The sequence below is a fragment of the Crocodylus porosus genome, unplaced genomic scaffold (assembly GCF_001723895.1).
Source record: "Crocodylus porosus isolate Cpor-Errol unplaced genomic scaffold, CroPor_comp1, whole genome shotgun sequence".
NCBI lineage: Eukaryota > Metazoa > Chordata > Crocodylia > Crocodylidae > Crocodylus > Crocodylus porosus.
This window is the reverse complement of record NW_017728925.1, coordinates 11,359,921-11,379,232: the sequence shown is the minus strand read 5'-3', so window position 1 is coordinate 11,379,232 and position 19,312 is coordinate 11,359,921. Positions and strand designations below refer to the sequence as shown.

Genomic DNA, 19,312 nt, shown 5'->3' with positions numbered 1-19,312 from the left:
AGGTCCAGATCCTCAAAAGCACTTAGGCACTGAAATCTCTGGAAACGGGCACTTAAATCCCCTTGAGGATCTGAGGCAAAGTGCTTTTCATTCATCCTCGCTGCACCCAGACTGAGGATCTCCTTCAGGCTCCCGTGGTGATATATAATTAAAATAATAAACCAGTCTATTTGCTCAGTTTAGCTACTCTCTTGCACGTGCAAAACATCTCAGCAGCCCCCTTGCTCCCCACCCACTTCACCCATGACAACCTTGCTAGAGGAGGAAAGCCCAGCAGTGGAGCAGGGTCGCTGCAGGTCACTCAAGCAGCCAAGGTAAGAGGATACACGTTAAGAACAATCCAACACGTGGAAATGAAATCCCTCATCACTCAAACGCGCTTAAACTGTGGGATCATGACTGTGAACAATTAGTTTTTTAGTAGGGGAGAGCAGGGAGGATAGCCCCAGGTATGGGACAAATGCCTCTGCTATACAAAACAGACAGGATTCATTCCCTGCCCTGCTAGCAGCTAGTCGCTGTATTTCTCAGCCAAAGGCACTTCCCTAAGGGTGCCTCCAATGCTTGCCTACCCAGGATCTCTCTAACAGCCATCGTCTTACAGGCCTTGCCCCCCCTGCCTCCTCTAGCTGCCTCTCTGCTCTGCTGGCTGAAGAGACAGTGCTTTACTGTGCAGTGCAATGCATAGCTGCCTCCAAAGAGACACTGGCTCCTTTCCCGGGGGGGCAGGACACCCGTTGCATAGGCTGGCGGGGCTAGGTAGGATAGCTGACAGCTAACAGCTGTTTGAGGGGCAATAGGGCACGTCAGGCATGTTGGCCTAGGTTTGCAAAGGGGGCTAGTGATTTTGGGTGCCCAATCTTAAAGAGACCTGATTCCCAAGAGATGCTAAGCACTCTCTGAAGAAACCAGACCTCTTTAAAGGGTTATGAGGTCCTAAAACTTGGGGCACCCAGAGTCCCTGGAGCAGGCTCTTCAGAGGTACTTCGAAGCCTACAGATACGTAGTGTGTTTCCAACATGCCCAAGGTGCCTACTAGTGTGAAGTCGCAAGGTATTCATTTCCATCCAAGTGACGTGCCGATGGGGAGTTTGCATCTACCTAGACTTCCTCCAAACTATTCAAGGGTGACACCATGGCCAATATGGGACCAAATTCCTGTCCCATGTAAATGCATGCAGCCCCACTGATGTCCAAGGGCTCTTACCTATTTGCATCGATAGAGAATTGAGAGCTTACTCTGTCCTGCTTCTCCACACGCCATCAAGGCCCACACATGAAAGCCAACATCCCTTGGCCTGAAGTGACAGGGACACCTCTCGAGTACCTGCTCCTGGCAGCAAAGCTGGATGGGACTGTGAGCGCTCCATCCCATTCGAGAGGCAGGGAAGAGCAATGCTACAACTTCTTTCTGAGGCCATCAACAACCAAATCAGCACGTGGGCTCTGGCTGCCAGTGAGGGAACAGCTGTACAGGGCTGCTTTTGTGTTACAGATCACTACCATTAAATGAATAGTCAAGAGAAAATACCTCACTTCTCTCTCTCCATTTTGTACCCTGGAGGCTTACTATTACCGGCCAAGGGATCTGCCAATCTTATTTCCTCCAGATCACACACCCTGTCTCTTCCAGAGGAAACCATGCAGCCCAGACACGCTCCAGAGTGACGGGGAAAAGGGGACACAAAATGGCAACAGTTATCACACAAACAGAGGAATAAAAAGAAAGGAAAGGAAAGTACAGATACCGAATTTTAATCTGTGCAACACCGACAGTGACAAACAACACAGAGTGCCAAGAAGCAATGCAAGTCATCAGAGCCTGGACATGCACCTTTGACTATAACGCTTTTGTTATGATTCGTTTTTAATGTCATGGCTGCCACAATCTTCTTTCATTATTTCAGAAACATCTCTGGAAATTGAGTGCAGAAAACATCACAAAAAGAAACCAATTGGTTGTTGTTGTTTTTTAATAACGAGCAGATTAAAAAATAATAATAATTAGTCAAATAAACGGAATATTCCAAACCCAGAAGCAAGACCTGTCCGTTACCCGGGGTCCCACGTACTTGGTTTTCTGGAGGCTCTGCAACATCTAGTCCCTGGTCATCAGGAACAGCAATGAAATACTTGGTGCTCTTACAGCATTTCGCATAGGTAGATCTCAAAACACTTTCCCGGGGTGGGTGGGTATCCTCAAACCCACTTTAAAAATGGGGAAAGTGAGGCACACAGAAGTTAAGGCCAACATTTTCTAACCCAAGATGCTTTCTGCCTCATTTTTAGAAGTGTGGAGAGGTCTGAAGCGCCAGCTGTTCTTGCCTGGACTCGAGGGGCCTCCCTGCTTCTGCAAGGGAAGCTGAAGGCATCTCAAAGCCAGGCTCCCAAATTGCTGGCCACGCTGGGATATTGCGGCCTAAACAACTTGCTCAGAGTTAAGTCAAGTCAAAAGCTGGGAGTGGGACGAGCACACAGGTATCCTGAGGCTGGTCCAGAGCCTAGAGCCTCATGGACACGCTGCCTCGCAGAGAAAGGGAAACCACACCATATTGCAGAGCCACGAAAGAGCACGACACATCTGGTTCCAGCAACGGGCTTCTCTGTCCAAGAAGAAAAACTTACATTGCTACAAAACCTAACATCAAGACAGGCTCTTTAGTCATCAAGAAAAGCTTTCTAGTCAGGCAAGAGTTGTTTTTTTTGTGTGTTTTTTTTAATGTGCAAATATATAAAAGAAGGGATGGGGTGGGGGGGGACAGCAAATCTGGGTTCATGGACTACAATGTCCGGAAGGTGGAAAAGCGGCTGCTGCAAATGCAGGCCAACAAAAATCAACTGCCAAGCAAAAGTGGTCTTCAGCAGAGGTCAGGCAGGGCCGCAATGGAGACAACAGGGGTGATTTCTAAAGAAAGTGGGATCGACTGGGATTGCCTTTATCCCAGGAGTCTCTGCGTTTTAGGGTTTCTCTGTCGGTTGAAGCCCTTCTAAGCCCAAAGCCAACCCTTCCTTCTTCATCCACCTGGGCTCACTCTTCCTGCCAAACACATTTCTTTCCTACCTCGTCTCAAGGGACAGAGAGGTGAAGGGCTCTACTGTTTCTTTGCTACTAGCGCCGGCCCGTAGGCTTTGTATGCAGCTCCCAGGAAGCAGGCTAAAGACAGCCACGGCATCACAAAGCTTGCGGTCTCTCTGAGAAGGGGGATGACTCCCTTTTCATCCGCTGTCTTGCTGTTACAAGACTCCTTGCTTCCTTGAGTAAGCCGGACTCTCCGCAGCTCCCCCAGACAGCGACGCCTTTTGAAAGCCTAGGCAGCCTTCCCCAACTCGGCCAATTTTTTCTGAGGGACAGGTCATTTTGAATGGCTCGTGCAGTGTCCCATTTGATGCAAACCCTCTGCCAGGCTTAAACGCCTGTCAGAGGAAAGCGTCGGAGCAAAGGACGTTCCCCTGCCCACGGAGGGCTGCACATTCTGCACGGTTCGGCATTCATCATTAGAGAAACTTGCAGAAGCGACACGTTCATTTTAAACACCCACTGGCACCTGCAAGCAACTGGAGAGTAAGGGAGAAGAGAGGCACAGCAGAGTTTCCAAGAGTATAGCATTTGGGCCCTAAAAGAAGGAAGGGAACTGAGTTTTCCATGAAATCAGTGGGGTCTTACGTGCCACTGCTCAGCTTGTGGAAACCCAGGCCCTGCCGGCTTTGACAGGAGGGAGATACGCCCCTACAGAGCACGTGCCATGGAGCCCAACCCCATCCCTCCCTTCCGTTCTCCGAGGCAATGGGTCCAACCGCAGTCAGGAGAAAACTGAGGTCTCTCAGAGGCCATCAGATCCCTTGTGTCATTGCAGTGGCTCTACATGATTCAAACGACGGCCCTGCTCCAGTTGAAGGGAATGGCACAAGTGATACGAGCTAGTCTGGCCTAGGATAGTCCAGCATAACTTCGCTGCACTCAGTGGAACTTGTTACGGCAGTGGAGGACTGGCCCATTGGCTTCAATGGGAGGAGGCCTGGATTTTATGAGTGTCAAACTTGTCCCACCCGTGAAAATGGAGCTGTTTCTTGGTGGGTTTTCATAAGGGCACCTGAGTCTCTTCCGGGGCTGTCCAACTCAGCAAGTCTCCCCTGATAAAACTATTACAGTAACGCTGCAGAAGCCTGCGTCAGAGCCTTAGCCGTTCAGTGCTGGTGCTCATTTCCCAGAAGGAGCATGGAGGCTTCAAAACACGGCGTCCCCGGGGCCCTGCAATGCAATGTGGAAGTACTGCCCTCTTCAGTGACAAAGGCCGGACCGGCAGCACCAGCAGAGGAGCTATCAGGACCGGGAATCACTGAAGAGCCAGAAATATTGTCAACAACGGCAGAAGTCATATCAGTCCTGATGCAGGGATGCAAGTCTCCTGGAAGGGCACTTCAGCACATTGAAGCATGTGCGGAAGTGGTTTTGTGAACAGGGCTGGAGATGACCACAGGGCCCCTCGCGACTAGGCAGCAAGCTCTGTGACGACCAGAGACACTGATGTTCCTGCCATATCTTCAAGCATAGGCAAACATCCTGAGGGATTACAATCACTCACTGCAAGGTCTCAGGCCGTCCCCTGTGAATGCTGCCGTTTAGGGGAAACAGAAATATCCAGTCTGCAGTTCTCAACCCCCTCCTCCCCTCCAACACATTTTTTCTCTTGCTCTGCCAATGCAAATGCCATCCAAAGCCCCAAAGCTACTGCTCTTCCTGTGCTAAGAGGCATGAAATCATATCCATTAAGGTCTTGGAAAAAAAAGAAAGCTGGCAGTACTGTTTGGAAGCGAGTAAGCCAGATATGCATTCGAGTCAAGCTCCCGTGGTACCACTTAACAAGCAACAAAATAGATCATGCAACTTCCAACCACTTTGTGCTTTATATTAGTAGCAAGAGAGATGCACGGAAGGGGATGACTTTTCAGGGCAGCCCAGAGAGGACAGTCTTACTCCTGCTGTAGCTACAAACAGAGTACAGTCGCAGAACAAGAGCGAGCACCTTACCAGCTAAGCTGGGGAGAGGGGAATAAGCAATCACCCCAGGTAGACAGCTACTCTGCTTGAGGATTCGGGCTTTTATGAGACGCTAAGGGTAGCTGGGACCCGAAAGGATTTGGGTGCCTAACTCTATTAGGTTCACTGGAAAATCCCAGTGAAGGTGCTGAAAGTGAAATACAGGTTTCATCCTGACTCAGGTCTGCTCTGTTGTGTAAGGTCTGTGCATGGGCGGTTGGACTTCTGGCCACCTCCGGTTACTGCAATTATCGCTGTCTCACAGCTGAGCACAGCCCACGGCTCAGGACCGCTGGCTCGAGGTTGGATGCACAGCAGGTATAATGCAGAGCAATTTATGCCAATGGCAGAGCTGACCTGTTAGCTCTACACATTGCTCCGGTGAGTTGGACAGTGAGGAAGCGCAGGTTCAGGAGAAATACGGGAAAAGCTTGGTAAAAGAAGACATTGGTGCTATTCGGGGAGGAGAGATCCAGTCCCGTGCACTCTGACGCCTGCAGGGACGGGATTCTGTCCTGCTGGAAAAGAAATCAGGTTGAGCTCTCAAAAGATACAAACCCTCCTGACTCGGACTGGCGTATGAAGCACGATCCCAAGCGTTTCCTCATCTAATTTTGTGCTAGAAATGAGAGGAAACAGGCTGCTTGATTTTTGAAGCCCTCCTGGTTTCCAAGGCTTGTGACAGGGCAGAGGGCCTGCCATGTGCCCTCCCGTAATCAGAGTAACGCTGGACAGCAGCACCAGCCAGCAGAGACTCCAAAGTGGTTTCCATCACAAAAAATGAAAACACTGCACTGTAAGACGTGGCTGACTAAGCATGAATGCAAAGCACTGGAAGAAAGCCATTGTTTTCCCAGTGACAGGTTCATGCTAATGTGAATGTGACCTTGTGGCCTTCTCCTGGAAGGAATCGGACCTGGTTGGATTGAGGGTTGCTGAGTTACCCCCGGTGCAGCCTAGAGGGGATAACAGACTTACTGCCAGCGGCTGCTGACGAACCTGTCATTGTTAGTCTTCACAAGTCAAATTGCTGATGTTTCTGGAGCCTGAGTTAATGTGCAAAATCTATGTGCATGCACAGATGGTCACGGCTGTCTGATTATGGAGGCAGGCAATGCCTCTTCTGAATATTTGCACCCATGGGGAAAGCCACACCTGCCCACTAGCGTGCAGACATTGCTGAAGCAAGGCCATATGGACTGGCTGCTGCCGGACCAAGCATGGCTTGCTGTGGTTACCCCATGAGGTTACAGTAGGAGGGGAAAGGGAAGCAGTGCCTGGCACAGTGGCTAGGGTTTACCAAGGCACAGTCCTAGCTATTAATCATTCTTTTGGTTCTGAAAAGCAGCCACTGCCTGTTGCACAGGTTTCCATTAGTGGCACACGGCACTGCACAGGAAAATGTAGGAGCAGGGTACATCACATCTTTCCTCCTTGCTGGACAGGAAACAAGATAAGCAGCCCAACAGGTGTCATTGCAGCCTATGGAAGTTTTGGGTGACATTTCAGTAGTGTTGGGTTTGTAGCAGGGATGGCCACAGGCCGGCCATAACATCTAAGCATCCCAGAAGTCACTTGACACGTGGATCTTGCACACACAATTTCCTATTTAGGGAGGTGCAGCCAGGATGAGGCCAAGAGATCTGGCCTGATAAGCCTGGGAAATGGGAAAGGCTGGAAGGCAACCACTAGTACACCTGCTCACCCTCCTCCACAAATTCAGGTGGCAGCTGGTGTCCGCTAAGCTGCAGACCTCAGCTAGAGAGCACAAGAGGGACCTACACAATCATGCATGGCTAAGGATCTCAGGAAAGGCCCCCGGGATTCATGGTGCATCATCCCAGACACAGGCAGCACAAGGAGTTTCCGGCTGCATTGTGGAGCCACCTCCGGTCGTATCTCTGCGCTTAGGGCTGCTTTCCAGACTCGGGAATCTGGACAGAGTCTGCACGTGATATTGCGCTTCTGGTCTACTCTTCCATTCTGCCAAAGGGAGGAGAAAGAAGGAGCAGCCCCACGAGGGGCTGGATCTGATTTTTCCGATTTCCTGTTGGTTTGGCTTTTTTTTTTTAGCAGAGGCCCATCTTTGTGACACTGTAAGGTAGCAGTAGGAATGGACGTGACCTCCTGGGAAGGGCTTCTCGACTCCCCTCTCCACGTGCTGCCCGGAAAGCAAACCTCGCTGTACTTTCCAAAACTGAAAAATGAGAGCAAACGTCTCGGAAACAACAGTCATCCTTCCGCCCTGTGCTCCCTTCCAAAGCACGGCTCTGGCGTAGCTCTGCACTGTGTCAAGGGGTGGTGTTTTTGCCTTAAACAGCTATGAGCTATAGTCTGCTTAGACAGCTCTCCTGAGCTCCCGGGCCCCGCTGGTTCTTTTCAGAAACTATGAAAGCAGCTAACCAGACAGTCGCCCAGCCGTCTCTGTCCCCAGGCTCCAAATCTCCTTGGTCATTACAAAAGAGTTAATGTGGTTCCAAGTTTTTAACCCCCTTCCCCAACCCAGAAAGATGGACACACAACATTCCCAGTGTATTCAGAAAGAGGAATTGTTTTAAAGCTAAGACAAACTTGGCCCCATTAATACTTTTCATGCAGAAAAAGTCTGGATACTGTATATATTTCATCAGTCTGCTTTACACCAAAGGCAAGATGGCAACATGAAATGTGAAAGGGAAACAGAAAATGCAGATCGTCGACAGAAAGATGGAGCTCAGTTCTGGTCTTGAGATCCGTCCCAGGGGAACGAGCTGAGCTTATGAAGAGGATGGAGCAGAAAGGGCAGGAAATGGGGAATGAAGAAAAGGAGCTACATGATTCCCCCGGAAACATCAGCCAGCCGGCAAAGCACAGTAGATGTGGGGGGGGGGTGCGGAAAAGATTTTTGGCTTCAGTGCTATTGCAGGCTCCCCTTCCCCTGCAGTAATGTGTAGGTGTGTAAACCTCGCAACCAATATCGCCTAGGTGTTCGACATACACGAGACTACACGCAGCAAGATCCACAACAAATAAATAAAGATATCGCTCATGTAGATAAGTCTATAAAAAAGCCTCACTTTTTTCCACCAAAAACAAAACAAAAAAAGAAAAGAAAACCCAAGCCCCACAATACTGTATCACAAAAGAAATAATATTATCCCAAGCGACGCAGGCTGGGCCGTTGCTGAAATTGCGGATGATGTAGAACGATCGTTTCCAAATGCCTTTTATCCGCCGCCTGCCCCCCGCCCCGACGCAGTGAAAGCCCACTCCAACCGTGAGCGCTCGGTGGGCTCGCAGGGGCCGCGAATTCCCAGGCATCAGCAGTACCTTTCGGCTCCTCCTTCAAGTCTGTGGTTTTCTACCAAAGAAATGTCCAATCTCGTGTCGTTTTCGGTCCATTCGAAACAAAAAAGAAATGAAAGGAAAGCGAAGTGTGCGGGGAGGGGGGTGTTCCCCACGCAGCGGCCCACCATTCCTCCCCCCCACCCTGATTCTCCACAATTTGCTGCTTTTTTTTTTTTTCTCTTTTTTTTTTTTCTTTTTCTTTTTTTGGGTTTTTTTTTTGAAAAAGCGGAAGTTGGCAAATGGGAACGGCTGATTCAGAGCGCAGGGTGGGTGGGGGTGGCCTCACACTTCAAGCACATCCTTTGTTCGCGTAACAGAAAGGAAGGCCGTAGAGGGACAGGCGAGCTTCTTTACTGAGGTGGTCTGATGGCACAGAGAGAGTCTTCCCCCAGACATCTGAAAGAGAGACGGGGTGGGGTGGGGAAGGAGAGGCACAAGTCACACCACGCTTCAGTCAAAGACACCGGAGGCAGGATGACATTTTGGAGCGCGAGGCGGTGCGGCCGACTCATACAATTGTGTCTGGGGTGTTGCCATGTGGGAGGTTGGTCTTAAGGAACCAGCTCCCGGAGTCAGGGGATGACAGGCCAGCTTTCATTGGGAAGGAAAAAAAGGCAAGTTTCTAGCCTTTATGACTGCAAGAACAAGCTTGGAAACATGACACTGGACAGGCCCCAAATCCACAGCTGTTATGGTCTTAATTAAAAATCTCGTGTTTTTTAAGCCCATCTCACCTCAGTCTATTGAAATTTCACAATCAGGAACTTGATCCAAAATTGTGAAATCCTTAAAAAAAAAAGGCCAGAGCAAGGTGAAAACACAAAGGGCACGAGGGGAAGTAGCACATGGAAATGTATTATATAGGGTTGACTTATAAATCAGACTAATACAGTAATTAAATAAGAATCCACATGAAGGATCATTGGTGATTTCTAATAACGTGCTGGCACTGCTTGGTAGTAGCCCCTGAAAGCTGTGCTTTGCTCAAGAGCACCTTCTCTAACCACTGCATTTTGCAAGCTGCCTCCAGGGCTTTGCTAAATGTAATCACTGCAGATACAGTGTGATCCATACCGCAGCACCTGCCAGCTTTAAAGCCTTTACAACGAGGCAAGCTTTACTGTATCAGTGCTTACAACAGCCCTGGAGGATGCCTGGAAATCCAAAGGTTGTTTGTCACTGTCCCCCAAGCACACAGAGAGGGATCCACACCATGTCAGCTGGTATCAGTGATGAAATGCCTAAGGGGGAGTTTGGAACAAAATCCAGCTAAATCTGAGTCTAGCTACAGATGTCAGCTCCTCTCCTGTACCCTGGGGAAAGGCATCTCCCTCCCTCCCTTCCCACCACCAACTTCTCCAGGTTGGCATCTTCCTGAAGCCTCCTTGCATCTCTGCAGCACAAGGCTTTGAGAGGCACTTTGCCGTACGCAAGCACCCAGGGCCAGCCCTGCTTTCCACACTCATTCCCTCCTGAGTGCCCAGCCTTTTCCTACACTTGTTCTCCACTACAGCTTGCTAGATACCACCTTAAAAGCAGCTAAGTGCATACAGGAGGGGAGGGCTCAGAGGAAACCAGGGAATGCAGTATCTCCAGCCCTGCCCACTCATCAATACTGGCACCCTCCTTACCACGCCAGTGCCCCATCTAGCAGAAATGCAAACATGGAAGCAAGCTCCAAAGCCTGCAGCAGCTCAGTGAAGTGGTGCAAAGCCACACACTGAAGCCTCTTGGGATGCTGCTCATCCTGCCTCAATGAGGGGAGTGAAGCACTGAAAACCCAAGGGTAGAGACAAAGGTGTCCTGGGACGTCACCTGGCTGGCTTGTTTCCTCCAGTGCACTTCCCAGGACCCAGCCCAGCCTATCTGGAGTGTCTCAGTGCATGGGCAGAGCACCACAAAGCAAAAGAGGCTTTGTAGCACATCAGCTGCCCCGTGGGACCTGCCCATGTGCACACTGCTACCCTGTGGTAAGCAGTCATTTAGCTCTCTTCCACTGGGGGGTGGATTAGCCAGAGCTGATCCTGCCCACGGGCTGGGGGAGGTCCAGCTCCCTGAGGTCCCTTCCACCCATCTGACTGTGGCTGCCTACAAATTCATCAGGGGGACGCAGCAAGGGATCGGAGATGCTCTGTTCACCAGGGCGCCTCTTGGGGCAACAAGGAACAATGGTCACAGACTGACAGAGAGCAGATTTAGGCTAGCTATCAGGAAAAACTTCTTCATGGTGAGGGTGGCTAAAATTTGGAATGGGCTTCCAAGGGAGGTGGCGCGCTCCACTACCTTGGGGGTTTTAAGAGAAGGCTGCATCAGCATCTGGCTGGGGTCATCTGACCCCAGCGCTCTTTCCTGCCTAGGCAGGGGGTCGGACTCAATGATCTGCTGAGGTCCCTTCCGACCCCAGCATCTGTGAATCTACTTCCCCTGAGTGTGTCACCCTACCAGTCCTGCCTACGACAAACACTGGTCCCCAGCCCCAGCGCCTTGCTCAGCTTACCGCAGTTCGGGACTCCAGGACTATACGAGTCCGTCATAGAGAGATAGCGCCTGTACGATGGAGGGGTCAGCTTTGGAGCCCTCCTGGAACTCCTGCAGCGTGAGCTTCCCGTCGGCGTTCTGCAAGGCAAAGGCAGCGAGAGCTGCAGAGGGCTGACGGCAAAGGGCTTTTATTTGTTCAGTTGAAACTTTTGCCTGTTAATGGAGGCAGAGTCCTTCCCAGGATCAAGCCCTGGATTGGCCTGGGGAGAGCAACACACTCGAGCAACCTCACTCTCAGCCCCCCGCCCGCTCAGGAACCCACAGGGAAGCCAGAAGCTGGAAGAACATTTCAGGCAAATGCCCCCACCCCAGGATGTGGTCTAGGTGAGGGCCGCCATTGAGACAGGTGCCAGAGGCAACAGAGGGGGTGCTGAGAAGCCCTGAGCAAGCTGGAGGAAGTCCACCAGCCCCAGAGAAGCACCGGGCGGGTGGTGGAGAGTTTGCTGTGAAAGGAGACAGCTACACGGCTGGGTGTTTCATGCTCTTGGCGACACACAGGTACTCCCTGTAACTCACCTTGTCCATCATGGCGAAAATCCGATCCACCCTCTTCTCGGGGGTGTTTTCCTCTTCCGGGAGCTCCACTGTATTTCCCTGTGGGGGTACGAGAGAGTGCCAGTCAAACATACCCCCTGCTTGGGCATCCCCTGCCTCTTTCGTGCTGGGGGATCTCTGCATCTTGCTGTCTTTTCCCTGTCCCCTCTGGCACTGGTGACCGGGACAATCTCTGAAGGGCACTGTCAGCTAGAGCAGCTTTGTGCTCCTCTGTCTGCACTGCAGAAAGCCAGCTCCCCTCCCCACAGGCAGCATTTGGTCAACCTCCGTGCATGTCCCAGCTACATCACCCCCTTAGCAAAGACCTACACTTGGATGCCAGTCCCAACCTGGAGCAACAGACTGAGGCACCAGAAGCCCAGGCTGCAGCAGCCTGGGGAAGTGGAAAAGGAACAGTGCTCTCCCCACAGTGGGATGTGCAACCAAAGGGGTCTGATGGGGGCTGCTTGGTCTCCCTGGAAGCACTGGCTCTGAAGTCACGTCTGCATCATGCTCGCAGGAATGGGAGTGCTGGTCAAGGGCTCCCCTGCTCTCCCTCACCATATCCATGAAGCCAGGGCTGCAAACTCCTTCTGAGGCTGCCCATTTCAGTTGCTAATGTCCCGTCCACCTTCCCCTGCCCAACTGCTTACCACCATCTGATAAATAGCATCTACGATGTCCAGCATCTCGTTCCTCGTGATGTACCCGTCGTTGTCCAAGTCGTACAGTTTAAACGCCCCTGAAATGAAGAGCAAGGCAGAGGGGCTTAGGAAGCTCCATGCACCCATGCAGGGGCACAACCCTGCTGACAGCACTGATCGACTGGGGGGAAGTGGCAAGTGGCTGAAGTGCTCTTTGCCTCCAGAGGGGATGTGACCCAAGCTGCAGCATGCTTGGCAGTCAGGCAATGGCCTGTGTGTGAGATGAATACATAACCTCCAGCTGGCTAGAGCCTACATCAACCCTGTTGGTGCTAAGTCGCCCCCAGATGCCAGTCTCAGCAAGGAGGCCAAGACCTGACTGGCTTCTGGGAACTCAATTTGCCCCTGGGAGCTGATGTGTATTTGCAAGGGGGACCCCTGCCCTGCTGCTGCCCAGGCTGCTCCCATGCCAGAGGTAATGAGGCCTTTTCCACAGGGCAGTCGATCCACCGCACACCTTGGGCACTTCAGTGCACGTTCACTAAGTGGCACACAGCTCTGTGCTCTGGAAACGTGCCTCGACAGCCCGCTACGTGTCCTCGCTCTTTGATTCCAGCTGGCACACTGCAAGCCTGGGCACTAAGAACAGGCCTGTCCCAGGGCAAGCACAAGACCTGGACGAGACATGTCTCTACTGTATTCCCCTAGGCAAGCAGGCAGCTTGCAGGGTCTGCGCGCTTTGGACTGTGCTCTCAATTTTAGCTCCGGCCAGCCTTCAGAGACAGGGGGTCCGGCTCCCAGTTTCAGATGGGACTAAGCACTTACACCGCAGCTTCTCATCCAGTGTCCCTCGGGAAGTGACCGACAGGGCTTGGATGAACTCCGAAAACTCGATCCTGCCATCCTGAGAAAGGAAAGGGCCCTGTGAGATCCCGCAGCAGAGGCTCATGCATGGGGGAAGAGGCTGAGATGCAAGCAGGCCAGCTCAGTGTAGATGCTGGGCCGCTGATTCATACGATGCGAGCAGAATTTTGTTGCCACCTGTTCTAGCAACTGAGATCTTGCCTTGCCACCCAAAGTGCCCCCCCCAAGAGTCAGGGGTCAACTCACTCCTAGAACTAAGGGAGTTAGCAAAGGGTAGGAGAGAGGGCAGGAAGTTGACCAGCGGCTGGGCACCAAAACGCACTGGCAGCCGCCTGCAATCTGGACTGCTGGAGCCACCGCCTCATCCTGAGCTTCCCGTCACTGTTGTGCATCCGGACCAGTGGCCAACACAGGGAAGATGGGCTGCACCCACCCCCAGCCAACGAGGAAGGGAAGATAAGGGCAAGTCTGCAGAGCTCCCGCACTGTGCTGGGGAGCGCCGCAGCACAGTGCAGCACACCTGCTCTGCATGTGCTGCCTCCTGAGACAGAGGCAGAGCGCTGGGCACGTGCCCACGACTTCTCCTGAAGGCAGCATGCGTGGAGTGGGCATGGTTTGTCTCAGTGAGAGGGTGAGGCAGTTGGGAAAAGCCTGAGGGGTCTCTGGCCAGCGTGGCTATGTAAACTCAAATAAGGCTGGTTGCCTATGGAAAAAGGCACATGAGACATGGAAGTGAAACACCTTCTCCCCCTCACGGAGTTCTATGCAGAATGAAGACGTACGGGAAACCACTGCCCCGCATCTGCATGCAGCATAGGTCTGGGAGAGGCTGGCACTGACTGCTTGCAGGGCAGACAGAACCCAGGATTATTTCCTCTGAAGCTTTGCAAAACCACTGGTGCCCAAGTCTGACAAAATGCGGACATAAAGAGGAGCCGGCACCCCCCAATAACTCCCTTTAGGAAAGAGAAGAGAGCTTTAAGTGCCAGCAAGGAGGAAAGGGTTAAAGGCACGGGAGATGATTAACATTTATCTCTGTGGCAGCTCAGCTGTTAGGAGCATAATCTGGCTTGTGATGGCCATGTAAAACCTGCAGTGACCTATAATCCCAACCACGGATCACGCCGGGGGCTCTCGGGGAGATGGGATGCTTGGCCTGGAGGGCATCAGCTGTGCAAAATGCCTTGTAGCACCTCTCTTGCTTTACCCTTTATCCCCTTCCTGCAGGATGATAATCAAGTAAAATAAGCGTAGGGCCTTGCTGCAAAAGCTCCTCTGCTCTCATTTCACACCCCAAGAAGCCAACGTTGGGGCTTGGGCACCGTGAGAAAGGAGCGGTGAGCGGGCGGCTCTGCACAATAAACTCCATGCGGTGTCCCACACCACAGGGCTGGCCGCGGAGGGGAGGGGCTCAGCTCCCGGCAGACCACACTTACTTTGTTTTCATCAAAAACGTTAAAAACAAAGGTGGCAAATTTGGTTGGGTCGCCAAAGGGGAAGAACTGCTTGTAGATCTTCTGAAACCCAGCAGCATCCAGCTGGCCACTGGGGCAGTCCTTGATGAAGCCCTTGTACCTGGGAAAGAAAGAAAGAAAGGAGGGAGTTGCCTATAGATGAGCAACACATCACACATGCCCTTCGCACCTCTAACTCAGCTGAGGCTACTGTGGCCACTTTAGCTAACCAGTGCACTAATCCTGAGCTGAACTTTCTCTTGCAGTGGGAGTCTGTGCAGGGAGCAAAAAGGACCTGACGGCTAATTTCCTCCCCGTGACTCTCTTTCCTATTGCGATACCTCTAGGATGTCTCTGACTGAGACCATGTCTGCACATACCTGGATGACTAGGAGGTTTTGATGCCCCTGCCAAGATACCTGTGTGGTTGGGGCAGCTCCACGGTAGGCTCTATGCCACCATGGCATGAAGTGCCACCTGAGAAGGCCGCTGTCCCTGACTGGAGCACAGCAGCCTGCTCCACCTCTTGTTGGCAACCTGAGGATCGCAATACCTGCTTTCTCTTCTCAAGTCCTTCACAATCCAAAGCTGACAAGTGATAAGTGTTAGGAAAGGACCCTGAAAGGTGCTCTCTTGGCCCTGTGCTTGCTCATGCCAGCACCTGTTTGCAAGCTCTCTCATGCACCAGCTGCTGCACAAGATGGTGCCAAGATCAAAGGCGTACGGTAATGGGATGCCCTCGTCCTGGGGGGCAGGAATGGTCAATGAATACAGCACCAAACTGGGACGCAGAAGACCAGGTTCTGCTCTTTTCTCGGGCAGGGACCTGGACAGGTGATCCTCAGGGTCCTTACCTGTCAGATCTACAAATGAGAAACACCACCTACAAGCCAGGCATTCATTCTTTTATAATAATGATGGTGATGATAACAAAAATGAATCTAGCCCAACAATCAAATCTTCCATGTGGAAAAACGGTATTTTATTGGCCCTTTGAGCCAGGGGACAGCCCAGGCCCAGGAACCAGCACGGCATGAGGGCTAGCCCTAGCTCTGATCCCGCCTGTCTGTAGGGACTGCCCAGAGATGTTAATGCCTGCAAAGTGTTTTGTAGATGAAAAGTGCTGAAAACATTAATAATGAAGTGCTCACACAGAAGAGACCACAGGCATTAGAGTAACACTGCAGCTGATGTGTAACTTCTAAGTCACTGCAGTGAACGGCACGGCACCTTATCATAGGAGTGCATTATGCAGTTACTTATCTGCTCAGATTAGGCCCTGAAACACCTATAGCCCCATATGTGCTGTTGCACTATGTGCTCATTTAAAAGCACTTATCATGCAAGTCTCACAGTAACAGTCTAACATAATAGCACCACATAAACATAAACAGGAGATAGTCTGCCTTTGGTCTGTGCACAGGGCCTCACTGACTTGAACAGCCGCTCTGTGCAGGGAATGCAAACAAGGCCATTTATAGCTCCATCTGCAACACTGCAGCTCCATCCCGGCTCAGTCGAGGCCTTTGTATATACAGTCCTGAGTAATTTGCTATAGGCCGTGTTCTTCATCCATGGATCTGAAAAACCTTTGCCAAGGAGGTTGGTATTATTACTCCCATTTTAAAGGTGGAGAAACTGAGACACGGGGCAGTGGGGGGAGGGACCCAGAGTGTCACAGTGAGATGCTGCCATGGTACAGGACTAGAACTCGGGTCCACTGACTTGACAGCAGCATCTTCAGCTGCAAGACCATCGGGACAAATAATTTAATCCAGCTAGGAGGCAGTGCAGGAAGCAACTCTTCCACCTTGTAATGGGAGGTGGGGGCTGATGCAGGGGTCACGGGCTGAGGTATAGCAGAAGCAATGGCACTCAGCCAGGTGAATCGTGGTAGCAAATACTCGACTAGCATGTGAGCAATCTGCAGGCTGGGCCTGGGTCATGGGAAGAGTTTGTCAGCCAACTACCAAGAACAAACCAAAAAAGGCAAAGGCCCTTCCTAGCCTAGGCAGGCAGGGTTATAATGCCCCGGTTTCTGCAGCAAAGGGGAGGGATGTGGCTTGCATCACTTCAGGCCCCCATTTGACTCCCAACCTGGGTCAGTGGGATACAGGAGACACCTCTGGAGCAGCAGTGAGACCCCTTCCCTGCTAGGAACACACCAGTGCAGCAAAAGCGGGGCCTGCATCCGAGTCGCCTGTGGAAGGAGAGCAGGGCTCAGTGCATCAGGGCAGTGGCTTTGCTCTGCTCCAGCTCCAACAAACCAGGGCACCAGCATGAACGAGACTTCCCAACACCACTGAGAGCAACAGTCCAACTCCTCTGACCTCAGTGGGGCCAGGACCTATCTCTCGGTGTTTTGTGTGCTGCTAGATAGTCGTCTTGCTGTGTCCCCCACCGGTAAAGCATGACGAGAACAAGCAAGGAGACGGGCAGAACCGGCCTCTGCCATGCCCCTCTCCTGATGCCCACACAGACTGCTGGCCACAGCAACAGATACGGCCCCCAAGCCACTCGGGAAGCAGCCACTAGCCACCCGAGAGCCGCACGCACCTCCCTTCCACAGCTGCGGAGGAGTTGACTTGTTGCTGGGCTGGGAATTAGCACACCAAGGCCTTCCCGCTGCCAGCTCTGTCCAGATGGAGATAAGCCACCGCAGCGATCAATCTTGCACCTTCATCCAGGAGGGTGCAGGAGGGACAGGGGATGGAAATATTTATGAATTCCCACTGGCTGCTTGGCCAGCTCACCGAGTCAGGCTGCACTGCAGCCGGTGCTGGAATAATATTTACAGGAAAGGGAAGCACCGATTGATGTGGGAGCGCGCTGTTACCTTCTGTGTCACTCCACAAGCTCCGGGCGCAGTGGCCCGAGTAGCCTCCTCTCCCCTCTCCAAGCCTGCCTAAGCCACAGGTGCTTGGAGGGAGCAGAAGGACGTTACAGGATATCAAATGAGTTTGTTTAAACATTTTTCCTGCCTTGGGACAGCAGAAACGGGACGTCTGATCCTGATGGAGCCAGGTCGGAAGGTAGCTCATCTTCCTTGTATATCCTCACTAGTTCCTTTCTAACTAGGGTCCCAGTCCTGTACAGCGTCACTGTGGCCAACCTCCTGTTGATCAGCGCAGGCTGCCCGTAGGACTGCTCGGGGTGGGCTATTTTGAATGCTGTGGGGCTTGAAAGTTCAGCTCCAGCTTCTGGAGGGTTTATCCTGCTTGAGGAAGGATGGCCAGACAGCCAGAGACAAATTAAGAAGTAGAGCATAGTGAAATGCAACAGCTGGGTGTACATAAAATGTTTTCTTTGAGGCAGAACAGGATCTGGGTCACTGGACATATACCGCTGGCAGCCAAGGGTGATTCTCCTTCAGCTCAGGGGGGAGAAGCCTGGGTTTTTGGAGCAGCAGCATCAAGCTCCTGTCCCTGTAATTGCAGTGAATGATCATCAGCATGCAGCATCATGTCTTAGGTATGCCTGGGCATGTTACGGTGCACACCCGCTGCAGGGAATCCCACTGGAGACTGTCCAAGTGTACAGAGGCTCTTGTGACTTGGATGCCAAGACATCTGACTCCCTAGAGCAGGGGCGGGCAATTATTTTGGGCAGAGGGCCACTTACTGAGTTTTTGGCAAGCCATCAAGGACCGCATGACAGGCAGCCAGGGGCAGATAAATATTAATTTTCTACATTTTTTAGGGTCCCCGCGGGCTGGATAGAATGGCTTGGCAGGCTGCATCCAACCCATGGGCTGCATTTTGCTCACCCCTGCCCTAGGGCCAGCAAGCCCCTTAAACACTCCTGGGGAAAACGCTGTTTGCTTTCATTAGAGGTCATAACGCCTCAGACTAGATGAGGTTTCAGGGAGGCCAGACACCAGGGTGACGGGCCTGGTACAAAAAGCCAGGAGCAGGAGCAGCGGGGAGAGGAGGGATCCAGGCACACGTGTGTCCCGCACGCACGTGTGTCTCCTTACCAGACCCGAGGCGGAGGCGGGCGCAGCAGCAGCGGGGGCAGCAGCAGCTGATCCCCCTAAGGTAAGTGGGCAGAGGGATCGGACGCAGCTGAACCAGATCCGGAGGGGAAGCCCCCCAGATCCCTCTTAGCTGAGCCGGTAGGGAGCCGCGCCACGCGAACAGAGCGCGCAAACACTCTGCAAGAGCGCGCCGGCGGGCGAGCAGGCAGGGCCAGGAGGGAGACTCCTGCTAGGAGAGGGCGAAGGCGGAAGAAGAAGGTGGAGGAAGAAATCGGTGGCTATTTCCTTTCCCTGCAGGGCCACACACCCAAGGGAGAAGCACCCCGGGAGGTGCCCTCCACTGCAGAGTGGCAGACGGCCACCTCCAGATCCAGGGCTGCCCGTAACACAGCAGCACCAGCTCCTCCGCTCCGGCTGGAGAACAGGTACGAGGCCCTGGCCACACTGGAGGAGGAGGGAGAGGAGGCAACTCCACACTCTCCACGCTCTGAACAGGCGGAAGGAGATAAGCAGTCCCGGAGGAGAAGGCGTTGCGTGATCGTCATAGGCGACTCCGTCCTGAGAGCTACAGCGGGCCCCATCTGTCACCAGGACCTCGACACGCGAGGTCTACGGCCCACCCGGAGCAAGGATTCATGACGTGATGGGGATGATGCAGGCCGTGATCCAGCCCACCGATTACTACCCCACGGTCCTAAACCATGTGGGTGATAACGATGAGGCCAGAAGCCCTGATCGCCTGATCAAGGACAACGAGAAGTCCTTTTTTAAATACACGGGGGGCAAAAAGAAGGTACCAGGTAATGTGGGGCCCCTGCAGGACACACTGGGAAATTTGGTCGTCATACCAGATGACAAAGCTAACCTATTTAACAACTTCTTTGCCTCCATTTTCCTGAGCAGGGACCAGATCAGCCCCCCACCGGCCCCCCCAGGC

At 52.5% G+C, this 19,312-nt stretch overlaps 2 protein-coding genes across 2 annotated transcripts in view; both read right to left on the bottom strand.

Moving 5' to 3' along the window:
• The window catches only part of HMCN2 (hemicentin 2), a 90,204-nt gene extending 89,610 nt beyond the window's left edge, over positions 1 to 594 (bottom strand). Inside the window, exon 1 of the mRNA XM_019541112.1 lies at positions 573 to 594. Within this exon, the coding sequence (XP_019396657.1) occupies positions 573 to 594 (22 nt within the window). The remainder of the gene's footprint in view (positions 1 to 572) is intronic.
• Positions 595 to 6,578: 5,984 nt separating this feature from the next.
• The window catches only part of NCS1 (neuronal calcium sensor 1), a 68,223-nt gene continuing 55,489 nt past the window's right edge, over positions 6,579 to 19,312 (bottom strand). Inside the window, exons 3-8 of the mRNA XM_019540795.1 lie at positions 14,382 to 14,520; positions 12,907 to 12,985; positions 12,091 to 12,179; positions 11,420 to 11,497; positions 10,863 to 10,981; positions 6,579 to 8,761 (exon numbers count right to left, since the gene is read on the bottom strand). Coding sequence (XP_019396340.1) covers positions 10,883 to 10,981; positions 11,420 to 11,497; positions 12,091 to 12,179; positions 12,907 to 12,985; positions 14,382 to 14,520 — 484 coding nt within the window. The 3' untranslated portion in view covers positions 6,579 to 8,761; positions 10,863 to 10,882. The remainder of the gene's footprint in view (positions 8,762 to 10,862; positions 10,982 to 11,419; positions 11,498 to 12,090; positions 12,180 to 12,906; positions 12,986 to 14,381; positions 14,521 to 19,312) is intronic.